The 20,458-nt window shown below is 35.8% G+C and overlaps 1 protein-coding gene across 1 annotated transcript in view; it reads left to right on the top strand.

Moving 5' to 3' along the window:
• Positions 1–19,060, top strand: part of eRF1 (eukaryotic release factor 1) — a 39,542-nt gene extending 20,482 nt beyond the window's left edge. The window contains 1 exon segment of the mRNA XM_088231037.1: positions 17,717–19,060. Coding sequence (XP_088087163.1) covers positions 17,717–17,802 — 86 coding nt within the window. The 3' untranslated portion in view covers positions 17,803–19,060.
• Positions 19,061–20,458: the final 1,398 nt, after the last annotated feature.

The following is a 20,458-nucleotide window of genomic DNA, read 5'->3' on the forward strand; positions in this document are numbered from 1 at the left end:
ATTTCAATCAAATGGCAAACATCGTTTTTGAACAATTGTGCTATTTGTCATTGTGTTGATTTTTAATGATTTTATTTGTGTGGCATCAATTATGATAATGTATTTATTTTTAATGATTTTAATCACATTACACACCTCATGTTTTTTTAATTTGTAAACATTTATCATCGCAATGATTTATTTTTTTCATACATACTATTTAAACAATCATTTTATTTGTCATTGAATTGATTTTAATTATATTACACACCTCAAATTTTTTAATTTTCAAACTTTTGTATTATTTATCATCACAATGATATATATATATATAATTGATTTACTGTAATTCAAATTCGTGAAATAACTCATATTTTTAAATACAATTTTTAAACATCAATCTTTTTTTACCATTTCAATAAATTCTAATGATTTCACTCACCTAATTAATACACTGAAATGTATTTTTTTCCACATCATATTTTAAATTTAATTGATTTGTGACAATCCTCATTTTTAAACATTTGATGTACTGTAATTTCAATCACGTGACATAACTCATATTTTTTTTAATATTGTAATATTTTTTATCGAATCAATTTTAGGCATTCTGCGTTATAAAGTCGACTTTCAATCCTTTCAACTGGACGAGCCGCTGGACGACGTCGACTTAGACGATTATTAAATAATATTAATTGGCCTTTTCTATGCGTAGATTTATATATAAGGAATTTTTAAGTGAGGCCGCACGCCCGAAAGACACGCCACGCATCCTCGACGAATACGTCCCCGCAATTGTGTCCCGTAGACTAGACGGTCAAGTTGAGACGATTTTTCGATGTGTCAAATAATGAGAAAAAAGGCTTTGTTGTAATTCGCACTTTGGGTTAAGCGAAGATTCTCAAAAACATGAAAAAAATCATAAAAATGAACCACCTCGCAACGTCATTTTCATTTCAGTGTGTTTAGGGTACAAATTATAATTGTGCGGGGTTCAACTTTTAAATTTCAGAATCAAAAACAGATTGTCGTGCTTGCGAGACGATGGTTAGTACAATAAGCATCTTTGCTTCTTGTAAGTGGTGACCGATCAATAGAAGATTAAAAATATGTGTTAAATAACATACAGGGTGTTCTTAAAACCCTGTCACATCCGAAACCATGATGATCAGTATGAGCAAGAAGACATATTAGCATATTTAAAAAAATATTTAGAACGAAAAAATTAAAAAAAAAAAAAAAACAAATGGTTGCTCACTTCTGCAGGGGAGAAGCGAGGGGGCCGCGGCCGTGCGGTTAACGGTGTATCAGACGCCCCCCTCGTTTCACCCCGTCAGAAATAAGCAACCATTTGTTTTTTTTCTGTATTTTATTTTTTAAGATTTTAGTCATTCTAAAAATTGATTTTAATGTGCCAATATGTCTTCATGCTCATACTGCTCATCCTGGTTTCGGATGTGACAGGGTTTAAAGAACACCCTGTATAAATGAAATATACATACATTGTTATTATTAGAGCACACGTGAATATGTTTATGTGTGCCCTATTTCAAGATTCAAAATAAAAATAAATAAAAATAATTATATTTGAAGCACTAACTTTGTTTTTGACCACTATTTTTTTTTCCACCTACCGTTCTCATCTTTCCTATTTTATTTTTATCATGTTAGCTATTTATTTTATTTTATTTAACACTTTATCTTTATATATATAATTCCTCTGTACGTGTGATGTCACCATACTCCTTCTAAAGGGCTTAACCGATTTACGTGCGGTTTTCAGAGAAATATAGATCTTTGAGCTGTGCGTGTTCGTAGATATTAAAATGTATGTATATTGTATTTTTTTTGTTATTTTGCTTTGGGCGACAGCAAATCACCCATTGACGAAACGAAAAGATTTGAATGTCGAACTCAATGTCAAATATATATTTATAGTTTATCGAAAATTCGAATATCAAAAATATGTTTGATGAACCAGCTCACAGCAGGCAAGCCAACGTTTGGGCAGGACAACGTCTGTCAGGTCTGCTAGTTATATATATATATATATCAATATGGTATTTGCAGGATATCGAGCTTCTATCTGGTATCCGGCCGGATACCTGATAGTCACCGGATATTAGTTTCAGCTCTGATTGGAACGCGGCGCAACAATTGTGAATCGTCGTAATTCGCGTGGACGAATGCGTGTTCGGTGTGCGGCCTGACTATAATGAATCAATTAATCATAGAACACGCGGATTTTACAACGTCATTAAGTTATGTGATCGCGTTTGGTATTTTTAACAATTTTTTTTTTAAACAAAGTTTGATGGGCGAAGACTGATGAATGAATACATGTCGGGCACGATTCTACTAAATGCTTAAAAATAAAATTGTGCGAGGACAAGTGGTGTAGCGTTCTGTCCTTTCTGCCTATCAGCCGGGAAATCGGTTTGTTACAACTGAATACGGAACGCACTGCTTACGACCTGTCATTGGCTGGTTTCGATTGGAGGTCTGATGTTTACTGCCTATTCTTCCCCAAAATTTGAACACCTACAGTCCTTAAAATATGGCTCGATTAGAATAATAATTGTCGGCAAAAGTGACGACATAACTTTGTAGTGACGTCTAAAGGGTGATTTATATTGAAACACGAAAAATCATTTATATCTGGCGTGTTAATTAATTTTTTTAATACAATGCTTGACATATAAATCAACTTAATAATATATGAAATCAGCTTCAAAACTAAAATAAACCTAATTATTAACGATGTTCTTACAAGGTTACGTCATTTTGCAAAAACGTTAAAGATGGACAAATTGATCAATGTAAATTGATGGAATGAAAAAATAATTAATTTTTTGTTAGGCATGAAAAAAGTATTTAACGTCTTATTTTTTTTGCAAATAATTGTCTTAAACACACTATAATAGGCTTGTTTTCGCGTTTGTATATCAATTTTCGGAAACAGAGTTTCATGTTTGCACGAAAAAAACGGATAAAAACGATTTGATCAGTGCATTGTCAGTAGAGTGGGCGGATGATGTATGAGGTTTTTTATTTTTTTAGACATCAAAGTGAAGGGGGTCTAAAAAGTTGCATTTTAAATCACATTGAAAGTAAAAATTATTTAAAAAAATATTCCATACTACTTTTGGCCCCTCAACCGAGGTTTGAAGTTTATCACTGTCTGAACATTTTGTTAATTATCTATATTGATAAAATTATTTTTTGTCAGTAAATAAATAACTTAATCACATTACAAATTCGAACACGCTTTAAAACTACCGAAATGCAAAAAGTTTACACTCCCCGGAACTGATTCCGTCGAGCGCCTGACTAATTTGACGAAAACAATGGCCCATTAAAACAATGCCAACTCCAATGTATGGGAGCGAAGTATGGAATTGGAAAAATAATGATGAAAGTAGGTTGAATGCTGTCGAAATGCGATCCCTCAGGCGAATGTGTGGTAAAACGATGTATGATAGGTGCACAAATGTCGAGATCCGTGAAGTGTGTAAGGCTGAGACACGCATTATTGACAGAATCAAGAAAGGAGTGCTGCGTTGGTTTGGACATGTAGAGCGAATGGACAGCGAAAGAACGACTAAAAGGATCTACGATGCAAATGTTGATGGATGCAGAAAACGAGAAAGACCGAGAAAGACATGGCACGATCGAGTCCATCAAATACTTGAAGATGGACATGTCAAAAGTAGGAATAATCGGCGTGCGTGCATAAGAAGATGTATGGATGTAGAGGAAGCGAGGTCTGTATGCCAAGATAGAGTGTTATGGCGTTCAATCCTCTCTGCCTACCCCTACGGGGAAACGGCGTGATGGTTTGTTGTTGTTGTTACCCATTTATTACGAAACAAAGTGCAACTCACGCACTTAGATGCTTATTTAATAAGATTTAATGCACATTATAAATTTTAATTGGACTGATTTACTTACTCAAATTCGAAATGACAGCCGGCTTAGAGCGAAAAATCGACTTTTTCTAAAACTTCAAGCTCTGGTCGAGGACCAAAAGTAGTATCGAATATTTAAAAAAATATTTTTTGCATTCTGAGTAATCCAAAAGGCATCTTTTTAGACCCCCTTCATTTCTAAATTCGGAAAAAAAATTATCGGCACACCCTAATGGTCAGTGCTCAGTACTTCCCCACCACTAGTCACATCAGTTTGACTATAATAATTGTGTCAATTTTACGCGCAAATGCCGAGACTTGCCGTGCGGTGTAGAGGTTGGCGCATTCGGCTACCGTGTGCGAAGTTCCGGGTTCAGTTCCCGACAAATTTAGAGCGAGTTTTATTTCATGGTCACTGACACAGTCCATGTCCGCTCCTGAGACTACGTCGTCCGCAAACAGTTTACTGTCACGTGCATCTCGCCCAAAAATCTGCATCTCGTCCGGATGCCGCTAGTCAGCTAAAAATCAATACGTTCCTCAAATTTACGTTGAAAATTTTTCAAAACTCATTTGATCCGTCAAAAGACAAAGAGCCGCGCGCCGCCGCGTGAATAGAGCGTAAAATCAAGGTAAATAAAAAATGTGAAAATCATTGTCTCAAACTAAATTCAAAGTAGGTGCAGTGTAATTGACCATTTTGTTTAAGTGTCTAATTTTGACATTTTACTAAATTGTGGCATGCGGTTGACGCGTGTTTAGGAAGAATAAAGTCTTTACATCAATAAATTACTATGCAGAAATTTAAAAAATTCGCCAATAGAAATATTATTTGAAGTCATAAACACAATGTGAAAAAAAGATATTTAATCAGTTGTCATAAAAGTGTGAAACATATTTGCCGCGATGTAAATGACAGTTGAAATTCTGTGTTACCATACTAAAAAAAGTGATACCATATAAATGAAATTTCTTAATATTCACGATTGTATGTGTTTTATGCTAATTCAAATTTTTATTTTCGTGTTTTTTAGGTTAAGTAAATTATTACGTAAAATTAAATAAACATGTTTTTTTTAAATTCAATTTAAAAAAAAATCATTTTAGTATTGATTGGAAAAAAAAATATTTTGAATGAAATCATAGATAAATATTAATAATCCCCAATTATGGCACTTTTTACAATTTTTCTGCAGTAATATTTAGTACAATAAATATATTTATATGTAATTTAATTTTTCCATACATTTTTCATTTCCTCACTTGAGCGTTTTCCTCAGTTTTACACTTTTTTTTTGTTGCTCCCTAGAAAAACGTGAAACAGGGGTTTTACTGTGAAATTGGATAAATTTTCTACAAAGGTTTAAAGTACGTATGCATAATTTGAATTGCCTGAAAACGAAACTCTACGCGCCCAGTGGGACAAACGACACGTATGACGTTTTGGCACCAAACATGTTCGCAGTGTCTATTTGAAGCGCAGTCGGCGGGCTTAACGCGTGACGTCAAAATGACGCGGTGCCGACCGCGAGCCGTTTTGTACGTGCTCAATTTTAAACCAGAAAATTATAAATGAAAACTTGGTCTGAACACATTGCGAGTTATATCATTAGAATCATAAAAATCTCCTCTAAACATGTTATTATATTTATTACTTTATTCTCGACTTGTAAAAATACACAGTCTCGCACACTCTTTACGTCTCACTTTCGATAATACAGGCATATTCAGGAGCGAGAGAGACAATATCACGCGTCACACGCGCGAACAGCAATCTTTCTAGTGCTTCTCCCAGGCGCTCGTCAGTAGCTTCCCGACTTTCTTTCTAATACACAGTCTCACACACTCTTTACGTCTCACTTTCGATAATACAGGCGTATTCAGGAGCGAGAGAGACAATATCACGCGTCACACGCGCGAACAGCAATCTTTCTAGTGCTTCTCCCAGACGCTCATCAGTAGCTTCCCGACTTTCTTTCTAATACACAGCCTCGCACACTCTTTACGTCTCACTTTCGATAATACAGAGGCGTATTCAGGAGCGATAGCGACAATTTCATGCGTCACACCTGAAAACAGCAATGTTTTTAGTGCTTCTCCCAGACGCTCGTCAGTAGCTTCCCGACTTTCTTTCTAATACACAGCCTCGCACACTCTTTACGTCTCACTTTCGATGATACAGAGGCGTATTCAGGAGCGATAGCGACAATTTCATGCGTCACACCTGAAAACAGCAATGTTTTTAGTGCTTCTCCCAGACGCTCGTTGGTAGCTTCCCGACTTTCTTTCGCCCGCGTTGCGAGCGTGAGCTTATTATTTTTTAGTACCATTATCACTTTTGACGATTTATTATGAATATTACATTTTACTGATTAAAAATCGCTCATTTTTCGCATGTGTAATGAGTACACAGCGCCGTAACGCGCGGATTTTTTTGGGACAGTAAGGGAAAGGTTAATATGGATTGCTAAATTAATGCTCAAAAAAATTTTTTGTAACCGCGGTATTTTAAAACTATGTAAAAGAAGTTCTAGTGTGGACCCCTTAAGCATATTTGAGAATGGTATGATGCTTCATGTTTGCGATAATCCTTTTATATATGATTTTTTAAATGTAGTCATTAGTCGGTAGTGCTAAGTCCTGACGTAGGAGTAGACTGTTTAGCGAGGTGTTTGAATTACAACAAAAAAATATCTCAACGAAGACGGAAAACCACTCTGCCCACGTTTGAGCGGCCGCATCTCTCCGATTGCCGCGCACGTGCAAATGAAAGAACGCAGTTCCGCGCGCGAATTGGAACCAGAACCGATGGCTTCGTGAAGCGTAACCCCGATCACCTTACTGTCCACATTGCAAAGCGCCACGGAGTGCAGACAGGGAAGGGAGCCTGTAATGGAAAATGTTTTTTGATGCGGGCAAGATTCTAAAGAAAATAAGTTTCTTTACAAAGGAAATTCTGGAGATCGGGGCATTCAAACGAATGGCTGTCTTTGTGGTGCAGTGGCTAAATTGTGCACGGGGGTTCCGAGTTCGACTCCCGCTGAAATCATGATGATTGCACCGCTAATAAAAATGACATAATTTGTTCATACAACACACAATTTAATTTTGACACATTTTTATTATTACAATAACATTATGGCTAAATAATAAATATTGTGAAATAAATTGTGATTATGAAATCAGTAACTGAAATATACTTCAACAATATTTTGGGTTTGTCCAAATTTTTGTAGACAAGGACTGGATTCAACTCCCCGGGGAGCTGATAACATTAACATATTACAACAGAGATGAAGAACATTTTAGAAAAGGTAATATAGAAGTCTAGGCATCTACAGGGCTTATGACCTGTCATTGGCTGGTTTAAGTGGCCACTTTACACACCGTGTAACATTCACCATTCTGCCCATATTTGAACATCTATATTCTTTCAATTATTTTATCTGTTGATGTTTGTGAAGTTAAAGAGCTGAAACCTTTATTTATGCGGGTGAGATTCATCTAATTGAATTATTTCACCTACATACTAGCTAGACTAGGCAACGGCCTGAAAATGTTATTTTTTCAATTTCTATACTTCTTGATGGTGAATTTATCAAGAATATTTTGGAACAAGACTTCTATATTACCTTTTCTGAAATGTTCTTCATCTCTGTTGTAATATGAAATATACTTGTTTATGTCATTTTTACGCATAAAATTATCGTCATTCAGTTTGAATGCAAAAAAATCACTTCAAAGACGAACCGGCGAATCGCCGGCTTTGCGAGTCAGCGACAATTTGGCGCAATGGATTAAATGTGTTTTTTCTCGAGCCCGGGTGTACTGCGCTAAAATAATAAAATGCGGGCGGAATGGTGAACAGAAAGCGATCATTCGATGCGAGTCCCGTGGCGCAACTTTAATTCTGTTTTCAAATTTGAAACAACAGAGTAGTGGTCCGGGGGCACTGTCGCGAGCTCGCCTATTGTTCGAACCGCAATCCACTCTGAAATCGAAATATTGTCAATTCTCCGCTCTTCAATTTTACGATAATGTGCCCTACTGGTTTATATTTTTGTTGTAATTTGCGCACCTCTTCGTAAATAGTGGTTTTAAACAAAGTAACCCTTATGCTGGATTCGCGTAAACATGAAGCCACCGTCAAATATGGCGTTGGCGGACAGCCGCTTCCGCGGCTCGGACCCAATCTGTCGGCCCGGGGTTTTGTGAATATGTAGGGAGTACCGCTTTACCCATCGTTAAACTACTGGGAGTTTTACTCAATTCTGACCTATCTCTTGACGCTCAAATTAGTAGAACGATAAGTTCATGCTTCTACCAGCTGAGACAAATTAAAGGTTGATGCCGCCCGTCAATTAATAAATGCGTTTGTAGTGTCTAGAGTCGATTATTGTAATGGTATCTACGCAGGTCTACCGATGAACAAAATGACTCGCCTACAATCTGTATTGAATGCCGCAGCGAGACTTATTTTCGGAATCTCTAAGTTCCACTACTTCGGAAACTACACTGGCTACGTTTTCCACAGAGGGTCGAATACAAACTCTGTTGGCTTATGTATAAGTCACTGCACAACTCGGCTCCGGAATATCTAAGGGAACTATGCATTCCAGATGAACTAGCTGACAGGCGTCTCACGCTTAGATCAGCTACGTCTACGGCGAGAGGAAAAGTTATTATACCTCTACGCAAACAGCGCACTAAATTTGGTGAACGCGCATTTGCGGTCGCAGGCCCTATGGCATGGAATGCTCTCCCAGCAGAGGCGCGAGGCTGTGAAAGTGAAGTGATGTTTCGGAAAAAACTTAAAACCCACTTTTTCTCTAAATCATTTGAATAAATCCGTAGCACGTGACAACAAAATAAATTATTTTAATTAAATTACAAATTTAAAAGCTTCAATTAAATTAACTTAACAATAGAATCACCATGTAAAGCGCCCTTGAGGTATTTTATTACGAAAATGGCGCTATATAAGTTATCCATAATTAATTAATTAATTAATTACAAAAACTGTATATTCAACTTTAATCGAGATTTTTGTACTTGTTCTTGTATGTTTTCACGCTTTTTACACTGAAATGTTCGGGACCCATTTTTCTTCATACAAATATTCCCCCCAACTAACGTTTTTTATATTTTTCATCACTTCGGTTTTACGCTTAAAAATTTTCGGAATTCATTTGATGTGTCAAAAAAGCTAAAATTATGTCGTAGTAATGGTGCCGCGGCCGCGTGCCACGCGAACGAAGAATAAAAACAGGTGAACAACTAAAAAGGGATAAATTATTGGCTTAACCTAAATTCAAAGCAGGTGCAGTTGAATTGACCCTTTTGTTCAAATGTCTTCCTTTAGCGTTAGTCTTAGTTATTATTTTTAACAGAAGCGTTATGTTGACTTTAATATCATTGAATTGCGATGTTTAAAACAACAATATAAATTATAAAAAAGATGGTTCAAAAAGCCGCGATCTATATGACAGTTGTTTCTAGTGATGAGAAAAAAAGTGATGCCATATAAATAAAATTTCCCAACATTTAGGGGAAAAATTATTTTGTGCAAATTCAAAATTCTATTTTCGTTTTTTTTTATTTACAGATGAAAAAATTTTAACATGCTGTTTTTAAATCAAATAAAAAAAAACACATTACATAATATTGTTTAAAAAAATATTTTCAGTGAAATCATTAAAAATAGGTAAAAAAAATATTGTCAATTTCCACTTAACAGGAAGTTATTCATATTTAAATTCATTTCAACAGAGAGGGAAAACATTTTTGAGAAGGGAATGTGGAAATCTAGGCATTTACAGGGCTTATGACCTGTCCTTCACAAAAGTCAACAGATGGAAAAGTTGAGGAAATGTCTATGTTCAAACATGAGCAGAATGGTAAATGTTACACAGTGTGTAAAGTGGCCACTTAAACCAGCCAACGACAGGTCATAAGCCTTGTAAATGCCTAGACTTCCATATTCCCTTCTCAAAAATGTTTTCCCTCTCTGTTGAAATGAATTTTTTTAAAAATAGTTCATTTGATGTTGTTCATTGAAAAAGTATAAATGGCTCATTTTTTGGTGAATAATTGTGTTAAACACACTACAATAGGCTTGTTTTTGCGTTTTTTATATTAATTTTCGGAAACAGAGTTTCATGATTGCATGAAATAACCGATGAAATCGATTCGACCAGTGATCAGTCCATCACCAGCTATATTTTAAGGACTATAGGTTTCTGCTCCCAAGATTTTCTCCAACAAGCTTTAACTGAAATCGCTCAAAATTAGACAGAGGAGAGACTATCACTCCCTCTCACTTCTGTTCAACGCACTTCACAGTCCTAACGCTCCTATATACCTCTGTCAGCACTTATCAATTCATGGTTTACCTCTTCGTTCTAATTCTCGAGGCATTCTCTTAATACCCATCCACAATTCCTCGTTCTTCTCTAACTCGTATAGTGTCCATGCGGCTCCACTGTGGAATCATCTCCCCTCCACCATCAGAGATGTTACTACATTATCTATGTTTAAATCACGTCTGAAGAAACATCTCCTTTCTCTTCCTTAATCTCTTTTCCTCTTTTTTCCTTTTTCCCATCGAGTAATAGTTTTGATTTAAGGTAATTTATAAACAAATACGTTTATTAATATTTTTTTTCTATTGAATATGTTCTGTAACTTGAATTATAAAAATAAAACTTTTATTTTTTTTGGTCGGTTGGAAGAAATTGCCATTTGGCAATAAGTCCGCCAATGTACAAATAACATTATGTACAAAAATTTAAATAAAATAAATGTGTAAACAAATACCAAACGCGATCGTTGAAATTATTGGGTCCATGCGGAAATTGGAAATTTCTCGAAGTTTGAAAATCAAAAGAATATTTATGTTTTTTTATTTATATCCCTACAGAGATGAGGTAGAATTTTTTCAAATTCAGGATTATGGATATTCGAGCGTTTACAGTCAGCGTTTAGGTCAAATATAAGTAAAAATAAATTGCAGAGTCATCTGCAGGCGATTACTAGTACTTAATTTAACCCGGAAGAGTCTTAACTACATAAAATAAAGTAATCTGCTAATTAAAAAATACTTAACTTCAATATCAATACATAGATGGCGCTCCAACTCGCTTGTGGATGGTTTCTCGTTTAGTAACATATATACAAAAATCAAAAATGTTACCTGTGTGGATATTCGCTAATAAGCGGAATGGGGAATGTTGTAGTACCTACTTAAAGTGGCCACTTAACCCAGCCAATGACAGGTCATAAGCCCTGTAAACGCTCGAATATCCATAATCCTGAATTTGAAAAAATTCTACCTCATCTCTGTAGGGATATAAATAAAAATATATACCTACTCCCCCTTGGGAGAAATCCAGATTTGTGTATGTACAAAATACACGTACCAAAATAATGTTGAACATTTATGTTACAATTGAGGACTGTTTTCACATGGCAAAATATGTACCAACAAAAAGTAAAATTTTCAGGAGACTGTTTTTCTATGATATCTGCTAGGCTGTTCTTATGCTGTCGAAATGCGATCCCTCAGGCGAATGTGTGATTCATATTTTCACATAGTGAGTTATTCACAACTCGTTGAAAATGGGCCCGAAATAGGAACAAAACAGACAAACCATCACGCCGTTTCCCCGTAAGGGTAGGCAGAGAGGATAGAACGCCACAACACTCTATCTTTGCATACAGATCTCGCTTCCTCTACATTCATACATCTTCTCATGCACGCGCGCCGATCATTCCGACTTTTGACATGTCCATCTTTTTCCAAGTATTTGTTGGATTCGGTCATGCCATGTCTTTCTCGGTCTTCCTCTATTTCTGCATCCATCAACATTCGCATTGTAAATATTCTCAGCCGTTCTCTCGCTGTCCATTCGTTCTACATGTCCGAACCGGCGCAGAGCTCCTTTCTTGATTTTGTCGATAATGCTTGTCTCGGCCTTACATAATGTACGGATCTCAACATTTGCGCATCTATCGTACATAGTTTTACCACACATTCGCCTGAGAGATCGCATTTCGACAGCATTCAGCCTACTTTCATCCCTGTTTTTCCAAGTCCATACTTCGCTCCCATACATCAGGGATGGGACCGGGACTCCGTTGTGAGCTGCCAATTTTGCCTCTTGCGACAAGCATTTATTTGCCAAGGTCGATTTAAGTGCACCGTTCACTCTGTTCCCGGCACTCACCCTCCTTTCAATATCTTTCTCAGTCATTCCATCCCTAGTGAACATACTTCCCAGATACACAAATTCCTCTACTTGTTTTAGTATAATTCCATTTAGTCATACTTTCATTTCTTTCAAAAACCATCACATTGGATTTATCGACATTCATCAGCAAATCGCTTCTCTTGCAAAATAGGAATATTTGGGAAAATCGTAAGAATGAAAATATTTATTTTTTACCAACTGTTTTAATGTACATTCTCATACAAATATTCTCCCCAATTAACGTTTTTTACATTTTTCAGTACCCCGGTTTTACGCTCAAAAATTTTCGGAATTCATTTGATGTGTCAAAAAAGTCAAAATTATGTCGTAGTAATCATTAAAGTAAACAAAAACCACTGGCTAATAGAGTGGCCCAAAATAGTGAGACAAAATCCATTCTATAATTTAACGTAGTTGAAATTTTTGCGTGCAGAAATGTCAATTCTATCATCTGCTAAAACTAGCCAGACAGCTTCCATACAAAAAACTGCATCAATCGCTTTCTGAAAGTGGCTGTCAAAATGCGATCCTTCAGGCGATGGGTGCAAAAATGACGAGATCCGTGAACCGCGCGAGGCTGAGACGCGCATCGTCGACGGAATCGAGAAAGGGGCGCCGCGTCGGTTCGGACACGTAGAACAATATTAAAAGTCATTTCTCCCGTCCGGTTAACTGGACTTTGCGGGTTCGTAATTTCCGCATGGACCTCGCGATTACATCTGTTAACGTTAAAATAAATTGTACATAATGAGTGATTTCTGACGCACGCACACAACACGTTACGTACTCTGCGAAGTATGTTTTTATTCTTTTCTGACAATATTTCCAGTGTGTCCGAATTGTTGTAGACGAGGCTCCCGGGGCGTTATCGAGATTGACACGTATCGCAACAGAGATGCCGAACGAAAACACGAAAGTCTAGGCATATATAGGGCTTATGATGAGTGATTCGCCTACCGTTCCGTAGACCCTACAATTTTTAACGTTTTTCGATCTTGAGTATTTCATTGTTTCTTGACTAGCATTTGGACGTCTGTCTTATGGCAAAACGATGCATCTCAAAAAAGGTCAAACGGGATAATCGCTTTTAAAATGTTTTATGGCAATTAAATCGGAACTTTTCCATAGTTACACCAAGTCGCCAATGAGGAATTCCACTGTTTTCTCATATATTATTTTTCTTTCTATTAGCGTACTATTTAACTAAGCAAAAATATATATATTTTTTTTTTTGTGCGTTATTTACAAAGATATGATTTTTTAAAGTTACATTTATCAAATACCGCGCCAAATGACTGTAATCAGCGTGTCACTTTTCAGTAGTGACGTCATGACACGGTTGGCGTTCTTACTTTCACTGACCGCGGTAAGTTGTATTTCTCCAGCCAATAACAAAACTGACAAGAATCTATGGAATATTGCTTTGATTACTTCATTTAGTTGATCGTAATTTGCTCATTTCTATGTTATGGTTGTTTTTACGAACGCTTCGATTTAGAAAAACCTGGAAAGTTGACATAATCTCTGGTTGAAATGTCAAATTATACAAATTATACTCTTTTCTTTCTATGGTCAAAACGTTCCTTACAAGGTGCGGGGGCTTTGAAGCGGAAACCGGAAATACTACGCGCAGATATAAGGAGTGACGTCATTATTTACGATTTTAAAATGAATTATATTTTTAACATTTTTTATTTATTTTTGCGTGCGTTTTTGAGATATTTCATCCTGCTCCAAAATTTTTTAAATTGAATTCCGGGTTGGGCTGGAATTCCTCATTGGCTAGGAAGCTTTATAAAAAATAATCCTAATTACCATGCGACAGATCTCAGAGAGTAGAATATTTTGGGCCGTATTACGGCAAAATGATGCAGCTAGAGATGCGTCGTTCTGCCATCAGACAGGAGTGAAGTGTAAGACGAATCAACTTACCTTCATGAAAAAGATGATCGAATTACGCCGCGGAAAGGGGATGATGACGATAAGTGGTCATTATTTTTCGTGCTCGTATTGTTTCGTCCACCGCGTGGCCTAACGGTTGTCTCGCTTGCCCAATTTACAATACAATATCTCAATTTACGAGGTGTAAGACTGATTGCTTTTCCGGTACAATGTCCTTTGCACCGCATAGACCATAATTCGATGCACGTTTTAGGCGCGTGCCAATCGATTCTGGCGAGTCCCGCGCGCTCCGATAGAATTAAGGATCTCTCCGCGTCTCTGTTGCAATACGACCGCGTCTGCGTGGGGTTTTAAGTCCGCTCGACAGTTTGTCCCGTAGAGTTATGTAAGTGGGGATTTATTTGAATGATCTATCGTCCGGTAGAACTTTTTCAATAGTCATAATCGTGATAATATAATGTATGTATTTCACTGCCACAAATAAAACAGAGTTTTTTAAACATTTTTCTTGTATTTATTTCCTTCTCTCCTTTTACTGTGATCGCCCAATGAACTGGACTATATTTTTATTATCAAGAAACCGATGAAATATGTGGACCCATTTCTTTATCCCATAACATTCCAGTCTACATGTTTATTTATCATTAATTAGCGGACGATTGATTAAAGGCAAACCAGATGCAATGAAATTGCAAAAATAAAATACAAAACAGTCAACGACATCGAGACAATATGTTCAATGTGCTGTATAAACAAAAAAATAATTAAATAGGTACAACGAGCATATAGATAATACAGTAAATAAATCACTGAAATTACTCGGCTTCATTAACAGAATATCCTCTGATTTTACTCATGTCCGTACAATCAAAACTCTTCATTGCTCGACTGTTCGCCCTCTTCTAGAATATGCTTCCTAGAATAGTGGGCTGGTCTCCGTTCTATGTCAATCGCATAAATCACATTGAACCAGTCCAACATCGCTCGCTTCGAAAAGTAGCGTGGATGCTCGGACTAGAGAGAGATAATTATTCTTATGCCGAAATAGAGTTAATGTTCAATATTTCCAGTCTACAAAAACGTAGAACTAATATTGACATTTTTTTAAACATTTTTTGGTTCGTGTACCTGCACACAATGTTATAAAAAATCTGGTAAAAAATATAAGTAAAAATAAATTGCAGAGTCATCTGCAGGCGTTTACTAGTACTTAATTTAACTCGGCTGATGAGTCTTAACTACATAAAATAACTTCAATATCAATGCATAGATGGCGCTTCCAACTCGCTTGTGGATGGGTTCTTGATTAGTAGCATATATACAAAAACCAAAAATGTTACCTGGTGTGGATATTCGCCAAATAAGCGTAATGGGGAATGTTGTAGTACCTACATAAAGTGGCCACTTAACCCAGCCAATGACAGGTCATAAGCCCTGTAAACGCTCGAATATCCATAATCCTGAATCTTGAATTTGAAAAAATTCTACCTCATCTCTGTAGGGATATAAATAAAAAAAAACTAATATTGACTCCATATATATGTTCGGCATACTAAATGGTATCATCGATGTTCCATCATTACTGGGACAAGTCAAATTCAATATTCCGACTCGTAGATTGAGAAACAATGAAGTACTAATCATCGATCAGCATAGAACAAACTATGGCCTTAATTCTCTAATGACCCGTCTTTGTCGTATTGTTAACTCGAGACAAGATCATCTGGACTTGTTTGGTTTAAGTTTACAAGGATTTAAACGAGCACTAAATAAATAGTCCAGATCTTGTCTCGATGTCCCTTATGTTTGTCAATGCTTCTTTTTAAATGTTTTAAACTATTCTTTTATTGTAATATTTAAACCCTATAAATTGTATACATGGACAATGTCCGTTAATAAATAAATAAGTAATAAAAGTCAATCCACTATAATTTTACCATCCTGTCTGGTTTGTTTATTTGAAAACTCTTGTAATAATGAACGGACTTTATAGTCCTTGAAATATAGCTTGATTAGAATGACGGTTGTCAGAAAAAGTGACGACATAACTTTGTAGTAACGTCTAAGGAATATTGACACACGAGAAGTCATTCGTATCTGGCGTGTTAATTTATTTTTAAATATAATGCTTGACACATAAATCAACATAAATGTATAAAATCAGCTTTAAAACTTATTAATGATGTTCTTAGAAGGTTACATCATTTTGCAAAAACATTAGAGATGGACAAATTGATCAATTTAAATTGATCGTATAAAAAAATAATTAATTTGATGTTGTCTATGAAAAAAGTATAAATGTCTTATTTTTTCGTGAATAATTGTCTTAAACACACTATAATAGACTTGTTTTATATTTTATATAATAGAGTTTCATGTTTGCATGAAAAAACTTATAAAATCGGTTTGATCAGTACATGATCAGTGATCAGTAATTTCCCCACCACTAGTCACATTAGTTTGACAGCTGTCTTTTCAATCAAGGACTACAGTCCTTAAAATATAGAATGACATCTGTCAAACTCATCTCATTAGTGATGGGAAATTACTGATAGCTGATTAAATCGATTTAATCAGCTTTTTTCATGCAATCATAAAACTCTGTTTCCGAAAATTGATATAAAAATGCAAAAACAAGCCTATTATAGTGTGCTTAAGACAATTATTCACCAAAAAATAAGACATTTATACTTTTTTCATGAACAACGTCAAATTAATTATTTTTTTATTCAATCAATTTACATTGATCAATTTGTCCCATCTCTAACGTTTTTGCAAAATGATGTAACCTTTTAAGAACGTCATTAATAAATAAAAACAACTTTAAAACATTTAAGTTTGTAAGTGAAAATTCTTGATGGAAGTTCATTGTAATTTATTATATAAATAAAACACGAGTGATACTTTAATCCACAAATTTGGAATATCCAGTGACCGGTTTCATCGCTTTCGCGACATCTTCGAGACTGGTATCTTTATTAAAAAGTTAAATGTATTTATACAGAACAGAGGTAAGGATACATAATTCAAAGTTATATGTAAGTAAATTAAATAAAGTTATTTTTATCTTAAGGATCATTATCGACAAATTTTCTATGGGTTAACTAATGAATTGATATAATGAAGATGATGATAATAGAAGATGTCGCGAAAGCGATGAAACCGGTCACTGGATATTCCAAATTTGTGGATTAAAGTATCACTCGTGTTTTATTTATATAATAAAAAACAACTTTGTTTTTAACCACTAATTTTTACCAATAAATAACGATAAATTAGTGGTTAAAAACAAAGTTGTTTTATTTATTTTATTATAATGAATAACCACAAAGTTAGTGCTTCAAATATAAACTTTATAGGTTTATTTTAGTTTTAAAGCTGATTTTAAATATTAGTGTTGATTTATGTGTGAAGCATTGTATTAAAAAAATTAATTAACACGCCAGATACAAATGATTTTTCGTGTGTCAATATAAATAACTCCTTAGATGTTACTACAAAGTCGTGTCGTCACTTTTTCTGACAAATGTCATTCTAACCAAGCTATATTTCAAGGACTATAGTATATAAATCTACGCTACGTCTCTAAATATATTTTGATTGAAATTCAACGAGACTGGCGCGGTGTTTAAACGGGACGTTGATTGTATTTTAAAACGTGTATTTTTCTCTTTCCAGGTCTCCTGCGGTACAAAGTAGACTTCCAGTCCATGCAGCTTGACGAGGAAGAGATTTTCGACATGTACGACATTGACGACTATTGAATACCGTCATTCCTGTGTCCGAACAATGATTCCTCGCGGCTCGGGCCAAACCCAAATATACAAGAATTTCTAAATTAAATTCCCGCACCACAAAAATTAAAAACCCGTACGGTACTCTCTCAGTGTTTCGCCGTCCGATTGCCCGACAGCCGCCTCTGTAGATAATCCTAACGTCCAATTCAGCACTAGCTCCTTTAGAAGAATCGATTCGGAGAGCGACTGAAAACTCGGAACCAACAGAAATATTTTAGGAGAACACGCCGAACTTCTTACTGAAGACGATCTCATAAATATACGGGGAGGGCGAAGACGATAAAAGGCTATTTTAACAAGTTGGCAATAGCATTAAAAATGTAATACAGGTAAACGTCGTTTTACGTAGGGGCTCCGTTCCGAAAGACACCGCATAAAACAATCACAAATATAATATAGTATGTAAGGTTAGGTTCCGCGGCAAAATTCTGAGAACAATCTAACATGTTTATTTAATACATATCCCATATATATTCAAAATAAATAATAATCTCTTGATATAAATCATATATTTTTTATAGTAAATACCAACTCACCAGGTCGTCGGTACTAAATTGAATCCTCACACTTTCTTGAAAAAAGCATCCGATTTCGTTTGCTTCGATTGTTGAGCGTAAACTGCAAACATTTCAATATTCTTTTTATTTTTCTTGAAAACAAAACTAAAGCCAACTCGTAAACAATTTCACACACACAATAGGCGGCTCGCGTACACGGTAATAGAATAAAACAACGTGTAAAAGTGTGTCTGCTGTCGTCCGGTGTCGGCCGAACCGGGGAATCCCGCGCCGGCTCCGACCGGCGCAAAATGACATTTACCTGTACAGTAAAACCTCATTTTCACACCAAAATATTTAGGTTCAATTTTTTTTTTCTGTACATTCTCATTCAAATATTCCACCAATTAAAGTTTTTTTTTTTTTACCAACTCGGACACTCGTCTGTCGAGGGCGGCGGATCACTGAGAGAGAACTGTATTCTTCATAATGACAACCGATCGATGAAATGTCACGGGTAATGACCCGCGATTCTAACATCTGGATTTCACTGCATCGTTAGACAGGCTTTATGAATTTTACGTTAGATAATTTTTAACATGTAAAATATTCTAATTTTGAGGAAGTTCAGTGCTACTTGACATTGGATACAAACAGTGTTTTTCTTGCGGTAAAAAAAAAAAAAAAGGCATTTATTTGTAGGGCCAAGTTTGAAAAAATAAATAAAACTGATCTTTGCAACGAAAAACTTATGGCATTTGCAGTAGCCAAAGAATTCATCAACATCGTACACAAATCGAAGCATATCTTGATTGTGTTTTTTTCATGAATTATAGTGTAAAAACACCTTTTTGGGCGGCCTCCGTGGTGTAGTGGTCAAGACGCTCGACTCGCACATGAAAGGTTCAGGGTACGATTCCCGGTGAGAACACAAAAAATATATTTTTTTTTTTTCTCAAGCCTGGGTGTTCTGTGATGTAAGTCACCACTGTAATTGGGCATCCTGGCCTGTTGTGGTGCAAAAAAAATACATTATCAAATCTTGTCGAATGTGTCGGCCTCGTGGTGTAATAGTTAGCGCGTTTGCCTGCCATGCGAGAGGTCTCGGGTTCGATTACCGACACGGTCGATATGAAATATTTATTTAAAAGCGTGTTTTCACACTAGAATACAAAAAAATGATCAAGATATGCTGCGATTGGTGTACCAATGCAGTGCCCTATGCACCATTAGGTGCGGAAAGGGAACGATGATGGTGATGATGAAATCTTGTTGGATCTGAAAGGGCCAATTTCAGATTAAATTTTTTGTGTTTTTATTTTTAGCATTCGTTATCAAACACGCCAAACTGTTGAAAATTACTTTCTATTTGACCCTTTCAGATCCAAGCCACGGAAATATACATTTAAAGAATCATAGTATTTTGAAAAAAAGCACTGAACGCGCTCTATTATCTAGTACGCATGGTACATCAATTTTTATTTTTTATTTTCACGGGAATAAATTTGAGCCCAGAAGGGTTTTAAATTACTCGATTTAACAGCATTACTCGGAAAGCTGCGTAAATTGTGACTCGGAAGATTTGTAAACAATTTTCCCTCAGATTCTGCGCGCGCGCATAAATGATTCATGTAAATAGTTAGATGATAGAATTTAAATGAGATTTCATTCAAAATTAATGTTAATAACTACTGCAGAGATGGCAAACATTTTTAGGGCGGACCTGTCTCAGTGATCCATTGCATGTTTCCAAAATTTAAAAACATAAACAAAGACGACAGGCTTAAATTAAACTCAACGTGGTTCCCAGCACTACATACTACAAAAACTAGTAGAAATGTGCCTACTGCCGACTGCGACACGGTACAAATTACTAGTAGTTAAACACATACTTTTTTCTACAAAACACTCAGTTTACTCCGAAGATGGCTCCTGCAATGGTAGCCGAAACGTCGGAACAAATCCAACACCCACAGTATCGCCCAAAAAAGACCGTGAAAACCTTCACACCTATTTACTAAACAAACGTCCGTCTCCAGTATTTGTCTGCAAAGATTTAGATGTACGTAAATTCTGTAGTAAATATCAGATATGGACAGAAAGCTACACGGCGTGTAGTGACCGAT

The sequence above is a fragment of the Micrasema longulum genome, unplaced genomic scaffold, assembly GCF_059751315.1.
Source record: "Micrasema longulum isolate JH-2025_06_02 unplaced genomic scaffold, ASM5975131v1 h1tg000842l, whole genome shotgun sequence".
Taxonomy (NCBI): domain Eukaryota; kingdom Metazoa; phylum Arthropoda; class Insecta; order Trichoptera; family Brachycentridae; genus Micrasema; species Micrasema longulum.